Source organism: Hypanus sabinus, chromosome 19 (genome assembly GCF_030144855.1).
Source record: "Hypanus sabinus isolate sHypSab1 chromosome 19, sHypSab1.hap1, whole genome shotgun sequence".
Taxonomy (NCBI): Eukaryota; Metazoa; Chordata; class Chondrichthyes; order Myliobatiformes; family Dasyatidae; genus Hypanus; species Hypanus sabinus.
Window position 1 is genome coordinate 25,438,491 of NC_082724.1, and position 21,598 is coordinate 25,460,088.

The 21,598-nt window shown below is 44.8% G+C and overlaps 1 protein-coding gene across 2 annotated transcripts in view; it reads right to left on the minus strand.

The window, feature by feature from the left end:
• The window catches only part of cfap20dc (CFAP20 domain containing), a 487,560-nt gene that overhangs the window by 5,851 nt on the left and 460,111 nt on the right, over positions 1 to 21,598 (minus strand). For both annotated transcript variants that reach the window (XM_059944236.1, XM_059944235.1), the window contains one exon: positions 2,303 to 2,409. In XM_059944236.1, the coding sequence (XP_059800219.1) occupies positions 2,303 to 2,409 (107 nt within the window). The remainder of the gene's footprint in view (positions 1 to 2,302; positions 2,410 to 21,598) is intronic.

Below are 21,598 nucleotides of genomic sequence, written 5' to 3' on the forward strand. Positions count from 1 at the left end.
CTATCAGAGGTTACAATGGTACACTGCAAAACAGGGCTGAGAAGTGGCAGATGGAGTTCAACCCAGATCAGTGTGAAGTGGTCAAATATGATGGCAGAATTAAGTATTAATGGTAAGACTCTTGGCAGTGTGGAGGATCAGAGGGATCTTGGGGTCCGTGTCTATAGGACACTCAAAGCAGCTGCGCAGGTTGTCTCAGTGGTTAAGAAGGCATATGGTGTATTGGCCTTCATTAATCATGGAATTGAATTTAGGAGCTGAGAGGTAATGTTGCAGCTATATAGAACCCTGGTCAGACCCCACTTGGAGTACTGTGCTCAGTTCTGGTCGCCTCACTATAGGAAGGATGTGGAAGCCATAGAAAGGGTGCAGAGGAGATTTACAAGGATGTTGCCTGGATTGGGAAGCATGCCTTATGAAAACAGGTTGAGTGAACTCAGCCTTTTCTCCTTGGATTGATGGAGGATGAGAGGTGACCTGATAGAGGTGTATAAGATGATGAGAGGCATTGATCGTGTGGATAGTCAGAGGCTTTTTCCCAGGGCTAAAATGGTTGCCACAAGAGGACACAGGTTTGGGGAGTAGGTACAGAGGAAATGTCAGGGGTAAATCTTTTACTCAGAGAGTGGTGAGTGCTTGGAATGGGCTGCCAGCAACAGTGGTGGAGGCGGATGCGAAAGGGTCTTTTAAGAGACTTTTGGATAGGTGTATGGAGTTTAGAAAAATAGACGGCTATGGGTAAGCCTAGTAATTTCTAAGGTAGGGACATGTTCGTCACAGCTTTGTGGGCTGAAGGGCCTGTATTGTGCTGTTGGTTTTCTATGTTTCTATGACATATATCTCATCAGCACTGAGATTGAAATCATTTGATTTATACTGCAAGTTTTGAAGTCTTTGTACAAACTGGAGCACTTCAATGATTAAAATGAAGGAGGCATTTACATTGCACCTACTGATCTGAAGCTAATCACTGCAGCTCAATTTTAAGCCAGCTAGAACCTTGCTTTAGTTATCACACTCACCCTGTCTGGTTAGAATTTTGATTATCCTGTTTAGCTCTATGAGTACCCAGACTTATGCATGGATAGGATTAATTCCCAAAATCTAAATAAATTAATGTGCAGCATGCAGGGAGGATAAAAACTCTCAATTCTGAAACAGATAAACTGAAATCAGGTGGTTTATGGATTGGGCAGGGTTTCAATTGGGTTTTTGAATTCAGTGCATATACAGTACATGCAAAACCAAACTGCAGGTTCTTTTAAGAAACCATCATTCACAAGGCCTAATGTTAATTTGAATTTATTTTGCTTGTTTAACTTGCTTTTTAAATGAAAATTCAGCCAAAGCCAAACATGCTATGTGGTGAAATCTTAAGAAAATCTCTTCTATTTTAAGATGACTATTTAGTTGTTATATATCTCAGTACAAGTCAAAGGCACTCCAGTTAACCATTTCTAATCTGCAGAATTTTGGTAGTATTTTGAGCTTAAATACTGAGCATTAAAATAAATGGTAAACAATTAATATAAAAGGCGAAGAATTAAAAAAGATGCTTCTTTAAAGAAAAAAAATTATAATAATTCTGAATATATTTCATCCTATTCACAAATTTCCAGACTTTACATTCTGAATGCGGAGCCCAGTTTCAAGATATGCCTGGATTTACAGTGGTTTACAATAGGTAGAAGCTAAACTGTGAAGATTAAGATTGTTGATTTGGATTCTCTCCCAGTATCTGACATTTTAAATAAAATCTGCTGCCAATAGCTTGGAAAAGCTCAGGTAAACATCCTTCAATTACTTCATCTCAGAATTTCTAAAATAAAGTTAGGGTCAGCCAATTACAGAAAGCCCAGACTTCACCAGGAATGAGTACAATAGTTATTAAGGATTGTGTATAATTACACTTAAAGTTATAATATAATTTGAATAGGGATTGAAAAAGGATCTAGTGCATTTCTGGTGTATATAACGAATAAACTCTTCTCAGGCATCCAGCTGAGTACAGATAACAGAATTTCAAATGTATATCACAAAGTTTTATGTTATTTAAAGTTAATAATAGTTCCCATATTTTCCTGAATAAAACTCTCAGAGTATATAGATATCATGTTTTATGTAGAAAGTGTTTAATAACTATAACCAATGCTTATATCTATGTGGTCAGGTAAAGGTTTACATAATTGCATCATCTGTTGGAACTTATATACATCCTGGTGTTCTCTGTTTCTCTGATATAAATTTGGTAAACTTTTGCTCTATTAAATCACTGAGCACAACAAATAAGAAATCATCTTACTGTTTAGGTCTTGAAGAGTAGATAGTTGCCTGGGTGAAATATTTTTCTGGTCCTTCATCTGTTCACTGGGCAGAATGATGGGAGGACTGAAAATGTTACCCCAGTCACTGAAATCAAGCAGAAGTAATAATTAAATTTCAATTATGATTAGTACATTGCAAAAGATAAACTGCTAGAAGAACTCATCAGGTCATGCAGTATCTGTGGAGGCAAAAAAATTCAAGTTGAGACCTTGCTTCAGGACTGAGCGTTTGGGGATAAGACAAGTGTAGGATATCTAGGCAGCATCTATATGAAGAAGTACAGCAAATACAGTAAATAGTGAGAGATCTTACAGTAATCTCTTACTATCTCTTCTTTCAGTTAGTCCTGACGAAGGGTCTCGGCCCAAAATGTTGACTGTACTTCTTCCTATAGATGCTGCCTGGCCTGCTGCGTTCCACTTGTGTTTTGTGTGTGTTGCTTGAATTCCCAGCATCTGCAGATTTCCTCGTGTTTGCATAGGATCTCTAGGTTCTTTTAGGGGTCCAAGAATGAGTGAAAACTTGTTGCTTCAATGATTGTTTATTTTAAAGTTTAAACAAAGGAACAGATAGAGAACAAGGAGCAAAGTAAACAAAAAAAGTAAGATTAACCATATTCCTAAAATAGAAGAATCCAATCAAAAGTAACAGTCAGAGCACGTGTTAAATGCTAACACTTAGCCAATGAAAAATGGAAAGGTGGTAAACCATTATGTAATTGCTATACCATGTTTTCCACCAGTAGGAGGAGACAAAACACCACATATTGTGAAAATACACCTGTTTGTTAAAAATACAAATCATGTATCAGTAAAAACTACAATTTTAGTCTTCAATTAATTCAACTAATATCCTATCCAAAACATAAAAAAACAGTTGATTCTAATAATAAGTATGTAGAAGAGAAAAGGGAAGGGTGAAGCAGAGACTGATAAGCGATAGGTTGATTGGAGAAAGGATGATGGGTAAATAGGGAAAAATTATGGAGGGGTTAAGAAAGATGAACCAAGGGAGAATAAGCCCATGTAGAAAGATATGTGGGTGATGGGCAGCTGAAACCACATGGGGGAGAGTGATGAGTCTTAGTATGCTGGGGATGAGGGAGAAGGATCGAAATAGTGATCAAAGGGACAGAGACCATGGGTGAATGTGAAGGAATGGGAAAAGAACACAGAGGAATGGGTTAGCTAAAACTGGAAAATTCAATGTTTATACATTCAGGCAGTAGGGTAGCCAAGGGAAATATGAGGTGCTATTCTTCTAGTTTGTGTTTGACCTCATGGTGTCACAATGTGGGGGCAAGGGTGCTGGACCCATATGCAGGACACAAAACACTGTTTTGTGGGGTTAACTAAATAGAGTTTATTACTAGTTACAAGCAGAACCATGACGCAAGGATAGAACAGAGAGAAATCAAGGACAGCAAAGTGGAAACGGGAATAGGCGTAATGGGCAAGTACTCAGGCCCTGGACTAGGCCGGGACTCAGGGTCTGGGCTGGGACTTGGAGCTTGGGGATCAGAGCCAGGATTCGGAGCTCGGGGATCAGAGCCAGGATTCGGAGCTCGAGGATCGGAGCCAGGACTCAGAACATGGACCTCGAAACCTGGACTTAATACTTGAACACAAGAGCTTGGACTTGATACTGGAACCTCAGAGCTTGGACTTGATACTTGAAACATGGAGCCAGGACTTGATACTTGAACCTCGGAGCTTGAACTTGATACTCAAACACAGGACATAGAACACTGAGCCAAGACTCCTCCTTAGACACAGGGCATGGAGCCGGCACTCTTCTTATTTATGCGATAGACACAGGACATAAAACACTGAGCTGGGAATCCTCCTTAGACACAGGACGGAGTTGGGACTCTTGTTGACACAGGGTCAGGACCCTTCTAGGGAACAGGGCTGGGACCCCTTTTAAACACAGGACACGGATATGGAGACCACACAACGATAGACTGGGCACAAGTTTGCTCTAAGCAGCGGTGAGTTCCTGACTCACCCTGTGGGTTAACCTTGATGGACCTGCTCTGGCAAGGGAAGCCGGCTTGCTGGCACTTGCTTCGGGAGGAGACTTGGTTTGCTCCAGCAAGAAACTTAGTTGGCTCCAGCTAGAATACTTTGGCTTGCACCAGCTTCGGTGACTTCGTTAACGCTCCATAATGCTCTCGCCCCGAACGGCTGAAGCTGGAGACTTATAAACTGCCGGTTCGGTTGAGAGTAAATTGCCTTTAATCACCAAGCCCGAGGGACATGGGAGAACAGGGAATTAAAGGGAAACAAGGAGTCAGTGGTCCGGATCGTAACACAAACAAGGTAAATTTAAAGGGAATCCAATCTGGACCATGACACATGGCGGCTATGGAGAGGGCTGAGAGCAGAGAGGTCAGTGTGGATATGCGAAGGAGCATTGAATTGACAAGCAACCAGAAATTCAAGACAGCCACAGCACATGTACTTTACAAAATGGTTGCCAAAGTCATATCACAGGCATAAGTACCATAGACCAGATTGGAGAAGGTGTATGTGAATCTCCACTTCACTCAGAATTGTTTCTTTTAGGATGATGGTGAGATAGAAGGTGTCAGAACAAATGTTTCATCTCCTATGGTTGAAGGGGGAAGTGCCAAAGACAGGGAGGGGTGGGTGTGGAGGGATGACTAGAGCTGGGAGTCATAGAGGGAATGTAAATCAGAAAGGGTGAGGAGAGGGAAAAATGGGACTGGTGGTGGGATCTTGTTGAGGCTGGCAGAAGTGAAAATAGAATAATATGCTGCATGCAGGGACTAGTGTGGTGAAAGGTGTGGATCAGGAGAACTCTGTCTTTGTTTTGTCTGGAGGCAAGGAGGGTCTGAGAGCAGAAAAGTAGGAAATGGAGGAAGTGACGCCATGCTTTCTGAAGAAGGTCATTTGAGAAGTACAAATAAGTTGGCTGGGACCAGGTAATTGGAAGTTGTCAAAATGGTGGACAGTATGCAACATGTCTTGGATGAAGGTGGGAAGATTCTTGATCAGGGGAGTTTGGATAATGTCAGGGCACAATGAGATAAATTTGGTGGAACAATAGCAGGCAGAAGCAATAGGTCTACCAGAGCAGTCCTGTTTCTGGATATCAGTGTCTTCATGATTAGTAAACTTGTGTAGTGGAACTGTGTTTCTGGAACGTGATAATTCTTGTATTTTTCAAGGAAGAGAAATTACACTTTAAATAGGAAGTAATCTTTCTGCCAATGATCCTTGAGTTTCTATATCAGAAATCTCCTATTAGCACTCTCATTGGATGAACTTAATTATTTATTTGTTAGGCTGTTCACAGCATGGACTGCCCCTAGAATCCTGACAATAGAAATGGAACCCAACAACCTATAATGACATTAAAATATACTCTACCACAATATTATACTGTACCAATAAAGTAATTCATTGAAAATGTGTAAGTTGTCAGAAAATAAATACATGGATTTACAGTTTTGTGATGACTTAAACCCAATGCAACCACTTTAATGCCTCTTTTCTTAACTTAAGGACAAGCTGGTAACTTCAAAAGTTATAAAAGAACAATAACACCCTGTGGCAGATGGGGTAAAAAAAACAGGTATGTTACTGTAGCGGTGTGCTACATGCAGCGCTAAAATTACGGCACAGAGTCGGTAACTGCAGTCGAAGGAAAAACTTTATTCGAAATACCCAGCCTTGCTTTTAAGCCTCCCTCAACCTGCCCCCCGTTACGCAGAGGCTCCAAAGCTCTGTGCTCGCAAACCCCCGTAGGCTATCTCCCTTAGCCGGAACGCTGGCTAATTGTGAGCCGGTTCGGATGTGCCAGGAAATGGGTCGCCACATAACACCCCCCACCCCCAGAACCGGCGATACACCCCCCCCAATGTCCACAGTCTGGGCCGGAACCTGTTTGGGAGGTCGGCCTCTGCGCCAAGGTGTTGGAAACTCGACCGGTTGCGCCAGGTCCACATGGGCCGGTTTGAGTGGGTCCACCGTGAAAACCTCCTCTCTCCCCCAACGTCCAGCACGAACGTGGACCCGTTGTTCCGGAGCACCATAAATGGCCCCTTGTAGGGCCGCTGTAGCTGTGGCTGATGCCCGTCCCTTCGTACAAACACAAACTCACGGTTCTGCAGGTCTTTGGGTACGCAGGTCGGGTTCTGCCCATGCTGCGAAGTGGGTATGGGGGCCAGGTTACCGAGCTTCTCACGTAGTCTGCCCAGGACTGCTGCTGGTTCTTCCTCTTGCCCCCTTGGGGCTGGTATGAACTCCCCGGGGACGACCAAGGGCGCGCCGTACACCAACTCGGCCGACGAGGCGTGCAGATCGTCTTTGGGCGCTGTGTGGATGCCGAGTAGGACCCAGGGAAGCTCGTCCACCCAGTTAGCTCCTCGCAGGCGGGCCGTGAGAGCCGACTTCAGGTGACGGTGGAAATGCTCCACTAGCCCGTTCGACTGTGGGTGGGAGGCAGTGGTGTGGTGCAGCTGAGTCCCCAAAAGCCTGGCCATAGCTGACCACAGGCTGGAGGTGAACTGGGCGCCTCTGTCGGAGGTAATGTGGGCCAGCACACCAAAGTGAGATATCCAGGTGGCGATCAGTGCCCGGGCGCAAGATTCGGAGGTGGTGTCGGTGAGCGGGATCGCCTCCGGCCATGTTGTGAACCGGTCCACGATAGTCAGGAGGTGCCGTGCTCCTTGCGACACTGGCAGGGGGCCCACGATATCCACATGAATGTGGACGAAACGCCGGTGGGCGAGGTGGAACTGCTGCGGTGGGGCTTTAGTGTGCCGCTGCACCTTGGCCATCTGGCAGTGCATGCACGTTCTGGCCCATTCACTGACCTGCTTGCGGAGTCTGTGCCAAACGAACCTGCTGGAAACCATCCAGACAGTTGTCCGGATGGAGGGATGCGCCAAGTTATGAATGGAGTCGAAAACGTGTTGCCGCCAAGGTGCCGGGACGACGGGACGGGGCTGGCTGGTGGCGACGTCACAGAGTAGGGTCCTCTCACCAGGGCCTATGGGGAGGTCCTGGAGCTGCAAACCGGAGACTGCGATTCTGTAACTCGGAATCTCCTCATCCGCCTGCTGCGCCTCTGCCAGTGCCTCAAAGTCTACCCCTTGGGAAAGGGCATGAACGGTAGGGCGAGAGAGCGCATCCGCCACGACATTGTCCTTACCCGAGACGTGCCGGACATCCGTCGTGTATTCAGAGATGTAGGACAGGTGGTGTTGCTGGCGGGACGACCAGGGGTCGGATGCTTTCGTAAACGCAAAGGTAAACGGTTTGTGGTCCGTGAATGCGGTGAAGGGCCGACCTTCTAGGAATACCTGAAATGCCGGATTGCCAGGTAGAGCGCCAACAGTTCCCGGTCGAAAGCACTGTACTTGAGCTCGGGTGGCCACAGGTGTTTGCTGAAAAACGCCAGGGGTTGCCAGCAACCTGCGATGAATTGCTCCAGTACCCCACCAACTGCCATGTTAGATGCGTCCACTGTGAGGGCGGTAGGGGCGTCCATTCTGGGATGTACTAGCATCACGGTGTTCGCCAAAGCTTCCTTCGTTTGAACGAAAGCGGCGGCGGACTCCTCGTCCCAGGTAATGTCCTTGCCCGGACCGGACAGCAGGGCGAACAGGGGGCAGCTGAAGGGAGGAAACGGTGGTAGAAATTGACCATACCTACGAATTCCTGAAGGCCTTTAATCGTGGTGGGTCAGGGGAAGTGGTGGACCGCATCTACTTTAGTGGGCAGAGGGGTTGCCCTGTCTTTAGTAATCCTGTGGCCCAGGAAGTCAATGGTATCGAGTCCGAACTGGCATTTGGCAGGGTTGATTGTTAGACCGTACTCACTCAGTCGGGCGCAGAGTTGACGGAGGTCGGACAGATGCTCCTGACGACTGCTGCTGGCTACGAGGATGTCGTCCAAACAGATGAACGCGAAGTCCAGGTCCCGTCCCACCGCGTCCATTAACTGCTGGAACGTCTGTGCGGCATTCTTCAGGCCGAACGGCATGCGGAGGAACTCGAAAAGGCCAAACGGGGTGATGAGAGCCGTTTTGGGGATGTCGTCAGGATGCATCAGGATTTGATGGTACCCTCGGACGAGGTCTACCTTGGAGAAGATCCGTGCGCCGTGCAGGTTTGCTGCAAAGTCTTGAATGTGCGGCACAGGGTAACGGTCCGGTGTGGTAGCCTCGTTCAGCCTGCGGTAGTCGCCGCACGGTCTCCAGCCTCCTGTCGCTTTGGGCACCATGTGCAGGGGGGAGGCCCATGGGCTGTTGGACTGCCGGATGATCCCCAATTCCTCCATCCTCTTGAACTCCTCCTTCGCCAGTCGGAGCTTGTCTGGGGGAAGCCGCCGAGCGCGGGCGTGGAGGGGTGGTCCCTGGGTCGGGATGTGGTGCTGTACACCGTGTCGGGGCATGGCCGCTGTGAACTGCGGTGCCAGAACCGATGGGAAATCCGCCAGGACCCTGGTGAAGTCGTTGTCGGACAGCATGATGGAGCCGAGGTGAGGGGCTGGCAACTGGGCTGCACCCAGGGAGAACGTCTGAAAGGTCTCGGCGTGGACCAGTCTCTTCCTGGGCAGGTCGACCAGTGGGCTGTGAGCCCGCAAAAAACCCACACCCAGAAGCGGTTGGGCTACGGCGGCCAGTGTGAAGTCCCACGTGAACTGGCTGGAGCCGAACTGTAGCTGCTCCTGACGGGTGCCATAGGTCCTTACTGTGCTGCCGTTCACGGCCCTCGGGGGGGGGGGGGGACCCGGTGCCCTGCTGCGGGTATCGTAACTCGTCGGAGGTAAAACGCTGATCTCAGCACCGGTGTCGACCAAAAACCGGTGTCCTGACCTTCTGTCCCACACATACAGGAGGCTATCCCGAAGGGCCAGTCGCCGTAGCCATCAGCGGCGGCTGGCCCCGGCGTTTCCCGGGAACTTGCAGGGCGGGCGACAACGGCGGGCTTCTGCGCCCCACCGCTGGTGGTGGAAGCACCAGTGTTTGTTGGGCCCCCCACCCCTGCCCCTGGGTTTGGTGGGCTCTACGGCCAGGCCTGGACTGGTTTGCTGCTGGGAGCGTGGCTGGGTGATCTGTGCGATGGACGCCCTACTCACCTTTTTGGCGTTCCACAGCAAGTCTGCCCGGGCTGCCACCTTCCAGGGGTCATTGAAATCCGCATCGGACAGCAGCAGGCGTATGTCCTCGGGCAGCTGCTCCAGGAATGCCTGCTCAAACATGAGGCAGGGTGTGTCCCCGTCGGTCAGAGACAACATCTCATTCATTAAAGCCGATGGAGGTCTGTCGCCCAAGCCATCCAGGTGCAGTAAACGGGCAGCCCGCTTGCGCCATGAGAGTCCGAAGGTCCTGAGGAGCAGGGCTTTGAATTCTGTGTACTTGCCGTCTACCGGGGGCGACTGTACGAACTCCGTGACCCGGGCCGCTGTGTCCTGGTCGAGGGAGCTCACCACGTAGTAGTAGCGGGTGTCTTCTGAGGTGATCTGGCGAACGTGGAATTGGACTTCAGCTTGCTGGAACCACAGGTTCGGTCGCTGTGTCCAGAAACCCGGCAGTTGCAGCGAAACCGCATGAACAGAGGCGGCGTCGGTCATTTCTGGTCCAAAAATCGTTTGGACCGTCGGGGTCACCAATTGTAGCGGTGTGCTACATGCAGCGCTAAAATTACGACACGGAGTCGGTAACTGCAGTCGAAGGAAAAACTTTATTCGAAATACCCAGCCTTGCTTTTAAGCCTCCCTCAACCTGCCCCCCGTGGCACAGAGGCTCCAAAGCTCAGTGCTCGCAAACCCCCGTAGGCTATCTCCCTTAGCCGGAACGCTGGCTAATTGTGAGCCGGTTCGGATGTGCCAGGAAATGGGTCGCCACATTACTACATTTTAAAGTAATGCAAAGTTAGTATAAGTAACTTAGACTAAATAATAAACCACAGAATTTTTAATAACAATTCTAATAGAAGTAGTGATATAAAAATATGCTGAAGTATTCAGAAACAGAAGAGATTCTGCAATGCTGGAAATCTTGAGCAACACACAGAAAATGCTGGAGGAACTCAGTAAGTCAGGCATCTATGAAGGGGTATAAACAGTGAACACTGAGACCCTTCATCAGAACTGTTGTGTCTTTGCAACTGCATATCAATTAAATAAAAATACGCATGCATTAACTGGTGTATTTACATTGCAGCGGGAGAGAGAAGGGTGAGAGAAAGCAACGTGCATGGCACGTGTGGACAACGGATCAATATGCAGTGCTAAGGGAGGGGAGTGTCATTCTCCAAAAGAAATAGATCCATACATTATACTTCCTCCTCCTTTAGATTAATGCAACATAAAACTGTATATGTACTAAACATTCAATTTCCCTTTCATAAACCCATATTCCAAATAAGCATACTTTCACAATAACTAACTTCACCATACTAAAGATTCAGTCTTTTGGGCAGTGCTCTGTTTCCTTCTGGATTGTGCCTCTGGACCTGCGGAGTGCCATCAGGTTTGGTAGGTGTCTTGTCTAAGACAGCGTTCTCAGTTGCTGCTGTCACATTGCTATGAGTGACATGACCATCAGTGAGAGGTAAGTTCAATTGCTGCAATGTGTCTGTCTTCTTGGATGCAGTCGACTCAGGTTTGTTCTTTGGTTGAGCATCCAGTATCTGGTCCACATGACATCTCCTTGTCTGATCTTCACCATCCACTGTGTACGTCAGCGGTCCATTTCTTGTAGCTATCCTACCAGGTGTCCACTAGTCTTCTCAGTTATCATGCGCTAGGACTTCCTGTCTAACCTCGAAGCTCCTTGCTGCTTCACTTGGCAACTGGCTGAGCTGTTTATTCTTTACTTCCCACCAAAGGTCTGGTTTCAAAAGGTCTATGTGAGATCTTAGATTCCTGCTCAGGAAGTGCATTGCAGGTGTTTGATTTGTTGTTACATGAACAGAGTTCTGATACACAAAAAGAAAATTGTCCACCTTGTGCTATAAAGAAATGTCCTCCTTGTCCATCGCATTAAAACACTTCTTGAATGTTTGGATAAACCTTTCAGCTAACCCATTTGTTGCTGGGTGGTGAGGAGCTGACTTGAAATGTTTGAAGCTATTTTTCTTCATGAAGAGTTTGAACTCCTCTGATGTGTATTGTAGTCCAATGTCGCTCACAATTTGTTAAGGTAAGCTGTTGCTGGTGAAGAAAGTCCTCAGAGACTTTTTGGGCACAGTGCTCAGAAAAAGCAACGCAACAGACTTTCAACATTGTAAATCAGCAAGTTGTTTGTTACATCTCCCCTCTCACTGTGAAATGGGGACACCTCTTTTTCCCTTTGAAGGGAGAGAGACAGCCTATTATATGTTGACTATTCAGGTGAACAAATAGTTTTTGGGGTACCGCAAGTCTGTGATGCTTGCTGGAGGGCGCTGACGCTTTTTTGCTGGTGGGGGTGGGGAGTCATTCCCTTGCCCCTGCTTATGCATGGGAGGGGAGAACTGGGGGTGGTCTTTGGGGTTCTAATGTTTAACTGTCATTCATTCTCTGTTTTTGTGGATGTTCGTGAAGAAAAAGAATTTCAGGATGTATATTGTATACATTTCTTTGACATTAAATGTACCTATTGAAGTGATTTTGTAGAACTGTAACAATTTTGTTGAATGTCTTGCTTGTGGCTTTGCAGGAGTTACTAGATTGTGTAAGAGGCTCTACGTTCTAGTACCCATTAAGCTAATAAGTGTATAGGCTTTCCTTTCCTGCCCACATTGTTCACAATACAATAGAGTTCAATCCTCTTGCTGCATGTCTCCCAGCCTTCATTAGCACTATTGAATTTGTCAACTTTCCTGACTGAAGCCATAAAGTTATTTTCATTTTAACTTTAGTAGTTGTGTCTTTTACTCAGTATTGTGAACTATTACTCATGCATCCCTTTGTTAGTGTCTGAGATGACTTTCCCGTACTGTTTAATTCTTTCCTCTCACTGTCTGTCCCGTAACTGTCAGTGTAGTTGGTGATATTCTCTGACATTCAGGTTCATACTCGTCGATTTGTTGTATCTTTGCTACGACATATCAATTAAATAAAAGCACACAGGCAGGAGCTGGCTTTAACTGGTGTATTCACATTGCAGTGTGAGAGAGAGAGATCAATATGCATGTGAAGACAACAGATCAATTTGCATGTGTAGATAACAGATTGATATGCAGTGCTAAGGGGAGTCATTGCTCTAAAAGAAATGAATCCATACATTACAAAGATGGAAGAATTGTCTTGGCCCACCTCCAACACTTTGTGTGTGCTTCCCAAGTATCCAGTTGGAAATTGCATCATTATTCATTAAAACTGGAGAGTGTATTTTAAAGTAGAAAACCTGAACTAATTTCTTATACATTCATATCCATCAAACATTACAATTAAAGCAGACATGCTTACTCACATACAAAATGTGTTATTCCTCAAAGACTGCAAAATCCTGCTCAACTTTTACAGATCAAAATGGGTCACGAGATACCAAATGGATTATGTCATTTGAGAGGCTTCACATCTAACCACTTCGCATTTTTGTGTTGATTTCACTTATTTTCTTTTCATTCTTGAGGTGATTGTTTTAAACTGCTAGCCTGTTTTTCAATGGGTGTACATTTGCTACTCCATCACATCTGTTTGAAAAAGTGTATAAACCAATGCCCTTACTTGCCAGAAATAGAAATGAAGTAGAGTGGAGTGTTAAAATTACTATGGATCTCTTTTTCAATAGATATGAAACATTTCACAAGCTATTCTATAATGGAGCCTGCTCTGCCACATTGGAAAAATAAAGTTTACAGCTGAAAATGGACTGTAATTTATACATTGTGCTTATATTTCATCAGCTAGCTGAAGATTTTTTTGAAAGTTCAGTTGTCAAATTGGATAGGTTTCTTTTAGCAAATAGCATTCTTAGATATAATGTGTTAAAGCTATTGTTGAGTAGCTGGACATGTGGCATGTATTAAGTTTAGCATGTTGTGGAGAAACAGAAACATTAAACTATTGCTCCCAATACAGTGACTATTGATAATTGTCTTGTGTGAGTTGTGTACTAATTATAGACCAAATTATAATCCACCAAATCTATTCCCTATATCTATACTTATTGCAGCATATGACTATTCAGAAGATAAATGGTAAGTGAATAGAAATCAGTAGCAGTTCCTATGGTGGGGAAATGCCCATATGAAAAAAATAATCTTTCAATTCCTTACACTAACAAGCAGAATTAAAGCACAAAGTATCCACACTACAGACTGTATGAGAAATCAGGTTTTCCCTACAATGTAATTGCAGAGAAATCCAATATCATGGGGACAGATGTAGAGTGTATCATATGAAGTGGTGACATACCTGCAAGTTCAGGTCTAATTACAGTACTGTGCAAAAGTCTTGTGCACATGTAAAGAAAACTGTAAAGCAAAGATGTTTTCAAAAATACTGAAATGAAAAGTTTCTGAATATCAAAAAATTACTATAAAGAGCAGTAAACAGTAAAAATCTAAATCAACAATATTTGGTGTGACCAAAAACTGTATTAATTCTCTTAGCTACAACTGTTGTACAGTGTAATCCCCTGGTTCATATTTTTACTGTTATGCTGTACGTATTTCATTTTGGCAGTTCTGTGAGAGCTGCTTGTTTTCAGCATATGTTTGGGTTATTGTTGAAGGTAAGAAATGAGGAGAAATATCTGCCATCCAATTAGGATGGTTGAATTGAAGGGGATGTTTCTCTGGTAAGGGACACTAAGGTTGGGCTTGGGGTTTTTATGTTCGAGAGGAGATGAAGAGGGAAGACGCTGGAGAAAAGAGGTCATAGGATTCAACCCGGTTTGGGAGACTGTGATTCGATGAAGCCCGGGGTGAGATCGATTGAAGATCGGTGACTTGGGGAAACTGTGAGCTCCAACTTGTGAATGTTAGAATGGGCCCTTTTGTTTACTAACCCTTTAGTCATATAAAGAATTATAAAGATAAGTCTTTTAATTGTTTGCGGTGTACTGTCTGTTATTTCGTGGCACTAATTTGTAACAGGGTAGCGAATTACACAGCATCAACACAAACAGGGGTTGGGATGGGAATATGCCTCAACCTTTTTGTGTTGTGTTTTTGGGGTCATTGTCCTGTTGCAGAATAAAGGTAGAACCAATTAGACGCCTCCCTGATGGTATTGTGTGATAGATGCAAATCTGCTTGTACTTCTGAGCATTGAAGATTCCATTAAATCTGACCAGATTACCAACTCCATTTGCAGAAATGCATCCCCAAACCTGTAGGGAACCTTGGCCATGCTTCACTGTTGGCTGCAGACAGTCATCCATGTAGTGCTCTCCAGCAATTTTATAGACAAACTGTGTCCTGTCTGAGGCAAAAATTTCAAATTTTGACTTGTCATTCCAAAGCTCTTGCTGCCATTATTCAGCACCCAGTCCTTGTGTTTTTGTGTGTAGGTGAGTCTCTTTGGCTTTGGCTTCACTTTGGAGGAATAAATTTTTGGCAGCATCTGTTCCATGAAGACTACCTCTGACAAGGCTTCTCCGGACTGTAGAGGGGTGTACTTGGGTTCCAGTGGTTTCTCTGAGTTCAGAGCTGATAGCAATGTCGTACTTCTTCCAATTTAAAAGGAACATCAGTTTGATGTGTCTTTTGTGCTGTCTCAGTTTCCGTGGAAACCACTGTGTTTCTGGTCCTTAACCTTGTCTGTTTCTTTGTGCTTCTTCTGAAGAGCTTGGACAGCACATTTTGAAACTCTTGTCTGCCGCTTGGGAGAGATCTTGCTGTGCAGGATGACCACCTTGTGTCTTGTTGCTGAGATCACTCTTGTCATGATGTAAGAATTGATGGTTTGAAGGTTAAACTGCCACATCTACCACAACCTCAGCTTTTAGTTTGGTTGTCCTTCACCAGGTTTGACTCCTACAACCATTTCTGTTTCAGTTCATTAGTTTCATTCATTCAACTCATTATGTCATCGATGGTCATTAATGTATCTTTGTTTAATTATGCACTAGGATACATACCTACAATGTAATCAACTTTTTTATTTGAAAAGTGTCACAGAATGTATTATTATCAAAGAATGTATAAATACACCTTGAGATTTGTCTGCTTAAAGGCAGCCACAAAGCAAGAGACCTGAATAATCCACTGTGCAGAGAAAGAATGAAAAAAAAACAATAGAACGAGCCAACAGCCTTCCAAACCAGAAGAGTCCCCATATCCACTCCCAGAGTAGCTGGAGTAGGCTCAAGCCTTGGTCCCAGTTCATCACACCAGCAGGGCAAAAGTGCACAGCAGCTGGATCAGTTCACAGCCTTGGTGCCACGGAGAAGGATTCAACATTCGCAGGAGAGCAAGTAAAATCAGCCCGACCCTCTCCTCTCTTCCCAACACTCGGGCTTCCAGTCTATCTGTGCCAGTGTTTCAGTTGTCCAAGCATGGGTAGTCCCTCACTCTGGGGCCTGGGCCCCAGTGTCACAAAATGCTTGCACCGCCCAGCCCGAAGCCATTCTCAATCTCACCAAACCAGCTCAGTGCTTGGAGCGACCCAACCTCGCACCTGGGTTAGGTGGACGGCATTGAAATTGTTCCGCATTGCCTCCTCTCCAAATCGCTGACTCCATCACTGGCAGTGATACCATCGCCATCTATGACCCTAGATCAAACATGTTGCTCCTTGCAATGCCCCAGCATGGCTTATCTCCTGAACCAGCCTCACCTCTGCTTGTCTCCTCACTGTCTCTGATGATAGTTCATCACAATTTGCTTCAGAAAAGACGTTGTAAGTAATGTTTTAAGTCAGATTCCTTGCCTTTCAAATCACTAGTAAGCTGCTGCACATATTCGGTAGCACCACCTTAAACTGGAATATGTTACTTTTTAAATGAAATAGAAACATTTCTCTGTAACATTTAATTTTTAGGAAAATTGAATGTTTAAAAATCCAAAATTTGCTCTTTTCTACTGACACACTAATGCAGAAAACAAAGCATAAACATCTAAAACAAAATTTATATAAAAACTCTAAGGTGCCTAAGATTTTTGCACAGTACTGTACCATGCAACCATACATGATCAGCCATGATGAAATGGCAGAGCAGACTTTATGGGACAAATAGCGTAATATTGCTCCTATATCTTATGAATATGGCCAAATGAAACAGTGTTCCTCTGGGGCCAAGGTGCAACACATATTACGAACAACATCTATGGTTATGATTTCAGAAAAAAACATGCAGTCACAAAGAAAAAAATAATACAGCCCAAGTCCCTGAATGGCATGAATGTAGACCTAGTCCTGCTATTCTTCTACTGAGCAAAGACTGGACAGCAGCAATAAGGAAACAGCAGAAGGCACCACCGAATGAATATTGGAGAGCAATACCAAGCGAAACACTGGAGGGCAGTACTGAAGAGAGGGGCCAGTGCCAACCCAGTACAGACTCCAGCACTACCAGCAGAGACTCCCCTACATTCTCTCCTGGGGAAGCGCAACAGGTGAGTCTGCAGCTTGGGCCTAGTCCTTGCCACAACCGAGGCGACACATTTCTCCCACTGTCGGTCTCGCCAATGAACCGGTGAACCAGACTTGCAGTATACTACTTTACCATATCCAAAATGGTCCTGCGATTACAATAAAAATGGCAAGACAATCACTCACACTGCATTGTCATGGCACAATGGTATGCAACAAGTCCAGGTGACAACATATCAACAGTATGCAGTAAGTCCAGCTCCATCGTTATCAAGCAACTTGCTGATGGATACTTAATGTTCCTAATATCCAGATGTGACCTATGAATGTAACAAAGATGTACAGGACAAACAAATACACCTTTGATTAGACCCAACTGAGGGTGCCGCCATCTCACTCTCCTTCCAACTTACAAGGGTGGCTTGAGAAATACATGGTACCTGTTAGATCTAGAGGGCATACATTCTGCCTGTGGCTGTTAAAGTAACACCAGTTTTCAACTTCCAAGCTTCCAGACCTATTTAGTTGGAAACCACAGAATAAAAAAAAAATCAGGCAGGTAACAAGGTACATCATCTCATCATGGAGTTTCCAGCCAGAAGAAGAGGCTGCTTGGGTTTGCTACTCTTCCTGGATTCATTTAAGTATAGGAGGTGTTAACTTATATTCAGGTAGTAAATATACCCCCTCAAACAGCCTGTAGTTTTTAATTATAGGGTGAAATCCTCTAGTCAGTCAACTTGGGACCAGATTGAAGCCAGACCATAGAAAATACAAACCACAGAAAATCCAGACCATGCAAATTTTCCACTTATTACCTTCCTACTCTTTTCAAGTATAGACTCTCTGCAGGCCGCACAGAAGATTTTCTAAATTGGAGGTGCTGTCAACTAAGCTTACAGAAGTTGTATTGGTAGGTTAATTAGCTACAGATTAGCACAGATTGTGGTTAGTTTTAGATATGAGTTAGAATTAGTTAATTAGTAACAATCTAACTACAGGTTCAAAATATGCTGGACCGTGGGAGCTGCCTGACCATAGAACTCTGAATAGAGAATTTCAACTCATGATATGAAATATGAAATATTAATCTGCTATTTGTTTGCAATTACAGGAGATTGTTTATCCTCTGAAGATCTGCGCTCACATGTCCATTCAAATTCCCCTGAGCAGACTTGGTAAAAGGAGGATAAAGCTTCCTTCTGATAACACTGACACAAATGGTTAAACCAACCAATGAAGCACAGCAATTGAATGCTTAAAGCCATTCCAAAATGTCATTGATCCAAGTGCACCATGGCTTCCAACTATGCACAACTTAGAATAGCCAGTTGTGCAGCACCGACTTTTCATTGCATTTCTTCCAATCAGTACTTGATCTTCCTAACTTTTGATGATTCAAACATCATATGCATAGGCATAATCTTAACGGCCTCATTAAAGTCTTGCTTAAAAACTCAACAACTGCTCTGTTGTGTTTCTTGTTCCTCTGGAAATCTGATCATCCATCTTCGAGCATGAGCATTGACGCAATTTGTAGATCAGTGGTGTACAGAGTAATAACATCACTGCATGGAACATAGATTGACTTTCTCAGGACCAACATTTGTTGGCCACTCCCAGGGAAAGCAGTTCTTCCTGATGCATAGCAGGACAGGGACCTGTGTAACCTCAGTTCCACATAATAATCATTTTGCTTTTCTACTCAACACAGTACAAGGCTCACCCTTCCCAAACTCTCAACATTCCATTTTCTTGAGAACCCAAAATGAAGTCTAGATATCTAATCATCACTGGCAACATCAACCACTCCCACTGCCTCTGGCCAGTGTCCCAATACTCTATTGAAAATCTAAGCCATTATCTTGGGATTTGTTTTCTCCTGCTCCCAATCCAAGACATATCCTTCAATTGGCCCTGAAACCCTCAAGGTATAGATTGTGATCCTTCACCAGTCTTTTCTAGACTCGGTACAGGCTCTGAACCCTCCCCTCTATCTCAACAACACAATCACTGCACAGGCCCAGTTTGGTCTTTGATCTGAGTTGCAAACCCAGCATGGACATATGCAATCAAACGCTGTGGTATCAAATGAAATTCAAGTTTAATTATCACTCAACCATACATGAATACAACCCGAATGAAACAGCATTCCTCTGGGGGCCAAGGTGCAAAATATACACAGCACATTCAAAATAATGAGCAAAAAACATGGTTACACAAAAAAAAACCACATATATAGTCTAACGTATTGAGCAACATGGGACCCAGAGCAATAGAACAGTGAAAGAAGTGCATGGAGTAAAGTCAGATCTAACATATAGAGGAAAGAGAAGCAGAATAAAGGGTGTAAAGGTAGTAAGGTAGAAGGGCTAAGGTGTGTGTACTTCAATGCAAGAAGCATCAGGAACAAAGGTGATGAACTGAGAGCTTGGATCCATACATGGAATTATGATGTAGTGGTCTTTACAGAGACTTGACTGGCACCAGGGCAGGAATGGATTCTCAATATTCCTGGATTTCAGTGCTTTAAAAGGAATAGAGAGGGGGGAAAAAGGGAGGAGGGGTGGCATTACTGGTTAGGGATAATATTACAGCTGCAGAAAGGGTGGGTAATGTAGCAGGATCCTCTTTTGAGTCAGTATGGGTGGAAGTCAGGAACAAGAAGAGAGCAGTTACTTTACTGGGGGTATTCTATAGGCCTCCTGGTAGCAGCAGAGATAACGAGGAGCAGATTGGGAGGCAGATTTTGGAAAGGTCCAAAAAATAACAGGGTAGTTATCATGGGTGATTTTAACTTCCCTAATATTGATTGGCACCTGATTAGTTCCAAGGGATTAGATGGGGCAGAGTTTGTTAAGTGTGTCCAGGATGGATTCCTGTCACAGTATGTTGACAGGCCGACTAGGGGGAATGCCGTACTAGATCTAGTATTAGGTAATGAACCGGGTCAGGTCACAGATCTCTCAGTGGGTGAGCATCTGGGGGACTGTGATCACTGCTCCCTGAACTTTAGCATTATCATGGAAAAGGATAGAATCAGAGAGGACAGGAAAATTTTTAATTGGGGAAGGGCAAATTATGAGGCTATAAGGCTAGACCTTGCGGGTGTGAATTGGGATGATGTTTTTGCAGGGAAATGTACTATGGATATATGGTCGATGTTTAAGGATCTCTTGCAGAATGTTAGTGATAAATTTGTCCCAGTGAGGAAGACAAAGAATGGTAGGGTGAAGCAACCATGAGTGGCAAGTGAGGTGAAAAATTTAGTCAGGTGGAAGAAGGCAGCACACATGAGGTTTAGGAAGCAAGGATCAGATGGGTCTATTGCGGAATATAGGGTAGCAAGAAAGGAGCTTAAGAAGGGGCTGAGAAGAGCAAAAGGGGGCATGAGAAGGCCTTGGCGAATAGGGTAAGGGAAAACCCCAAGGCATTCTTCAATTATGTAAAGAACAAAAAGGTGACAGGAGTGAAGGTACGACCGATTAGAGATAAAGGTAGGAAGATGTGCCTGGAGGCTGTGGAAGTGAGCAAGGTCCTCAATGAATACCTCTCTTCGGTAGTCACCAATGAGAGGGAACTTGATGATGGTGAGGACAATATGAGTGAGGTTGATGTTCTGGAGCATGTTGATATTAAGGGAGAGGAGGTGTTGGAGTTGTTAAAATATATTAGGACAGATAAGTCCCCGGGGCCTGATGGAATATTCCCCAGGCTGCTCCACGAGGCAAGGGAAGAGATTGTTGAACCTCTGGCTAGGATCTTTATGTCCTCGTTGTCCACGGGAATGGTACCGGAGGATTGGAGGGAGGCGAATGTTGTCCCCTTGTTCAAAAAAGGTAGTAGGGATAGTCTGGGTAATTATAGACCAGTGAGCCTTATGTCTGTGGTGGGAAAGCTGTTAGAAAAGATTCTTAGAGGTAGTACCTATAGGCATTTAGAGAATCATGGTCTGATCAGGGACAGTCAGCATGGCTTTGTGAAGGACAGATCGTGCCTAACAAGCCTGATAGAGTTCTTTGAGGAGGTGACCAGGCATATAGATGAGGGTAGTGCAGTGGATGTGATCTACATTGATTTTAGTAAGGCATTTGACAAGGTTCCACACGGTAGGCTTATTCAGAAAGTCAGAAGGCATGGGATCCAGGGAAGTTTGGCCAGGTGGATTCAGAATTGGCTTGTCTGCAGAAGGCAGAGGGTCATGGTGGAGGGAGTACATTCAGATTGGAGGGTTGTGACTAGTGGTGTCCCACAAGGATCTGTTCTGGGACCTCTACTTTTCGTGATTTTTATTAACGACCTGGATGTGGTGGTAGAAGGGTGGGTTGGCAAGTTTGCAAACGACCCAAAGGTTGAAGGTGTGGATAGTGTAGAGGATTGACAAAGATTGCAGAGAGACATTGATAGGATGCAGAAGTGGGCTGAGAAGTAGCAAATGGAGTTCAACCCGGAGAAGTGTGAGGTGGTACACTTTGGAAGGACAAACTCCAAGGCAGAGTACAAAGTAAATGGCAGGATACTTGGTAGTGTGGAGGAACAGAGGGATCTGGGGGTACATGTCCATAGATCCCTGAAAGTTGCCTCACAGGTAGACAGGGTAGTTAAGAAAGCTTATGGGGTGTTAGCTTTCATAAGTTGAGGGATAGAGTTTAAGAGTTACGATGTAATGATGCAGCTCTATAAAACTCTGGTTAGACCACACTTGGAGTATTGTGTCCAGTTCTGGTTGCCTCACTATAGGAAGGACGTGGAAGCATTGGGAAGGGTAC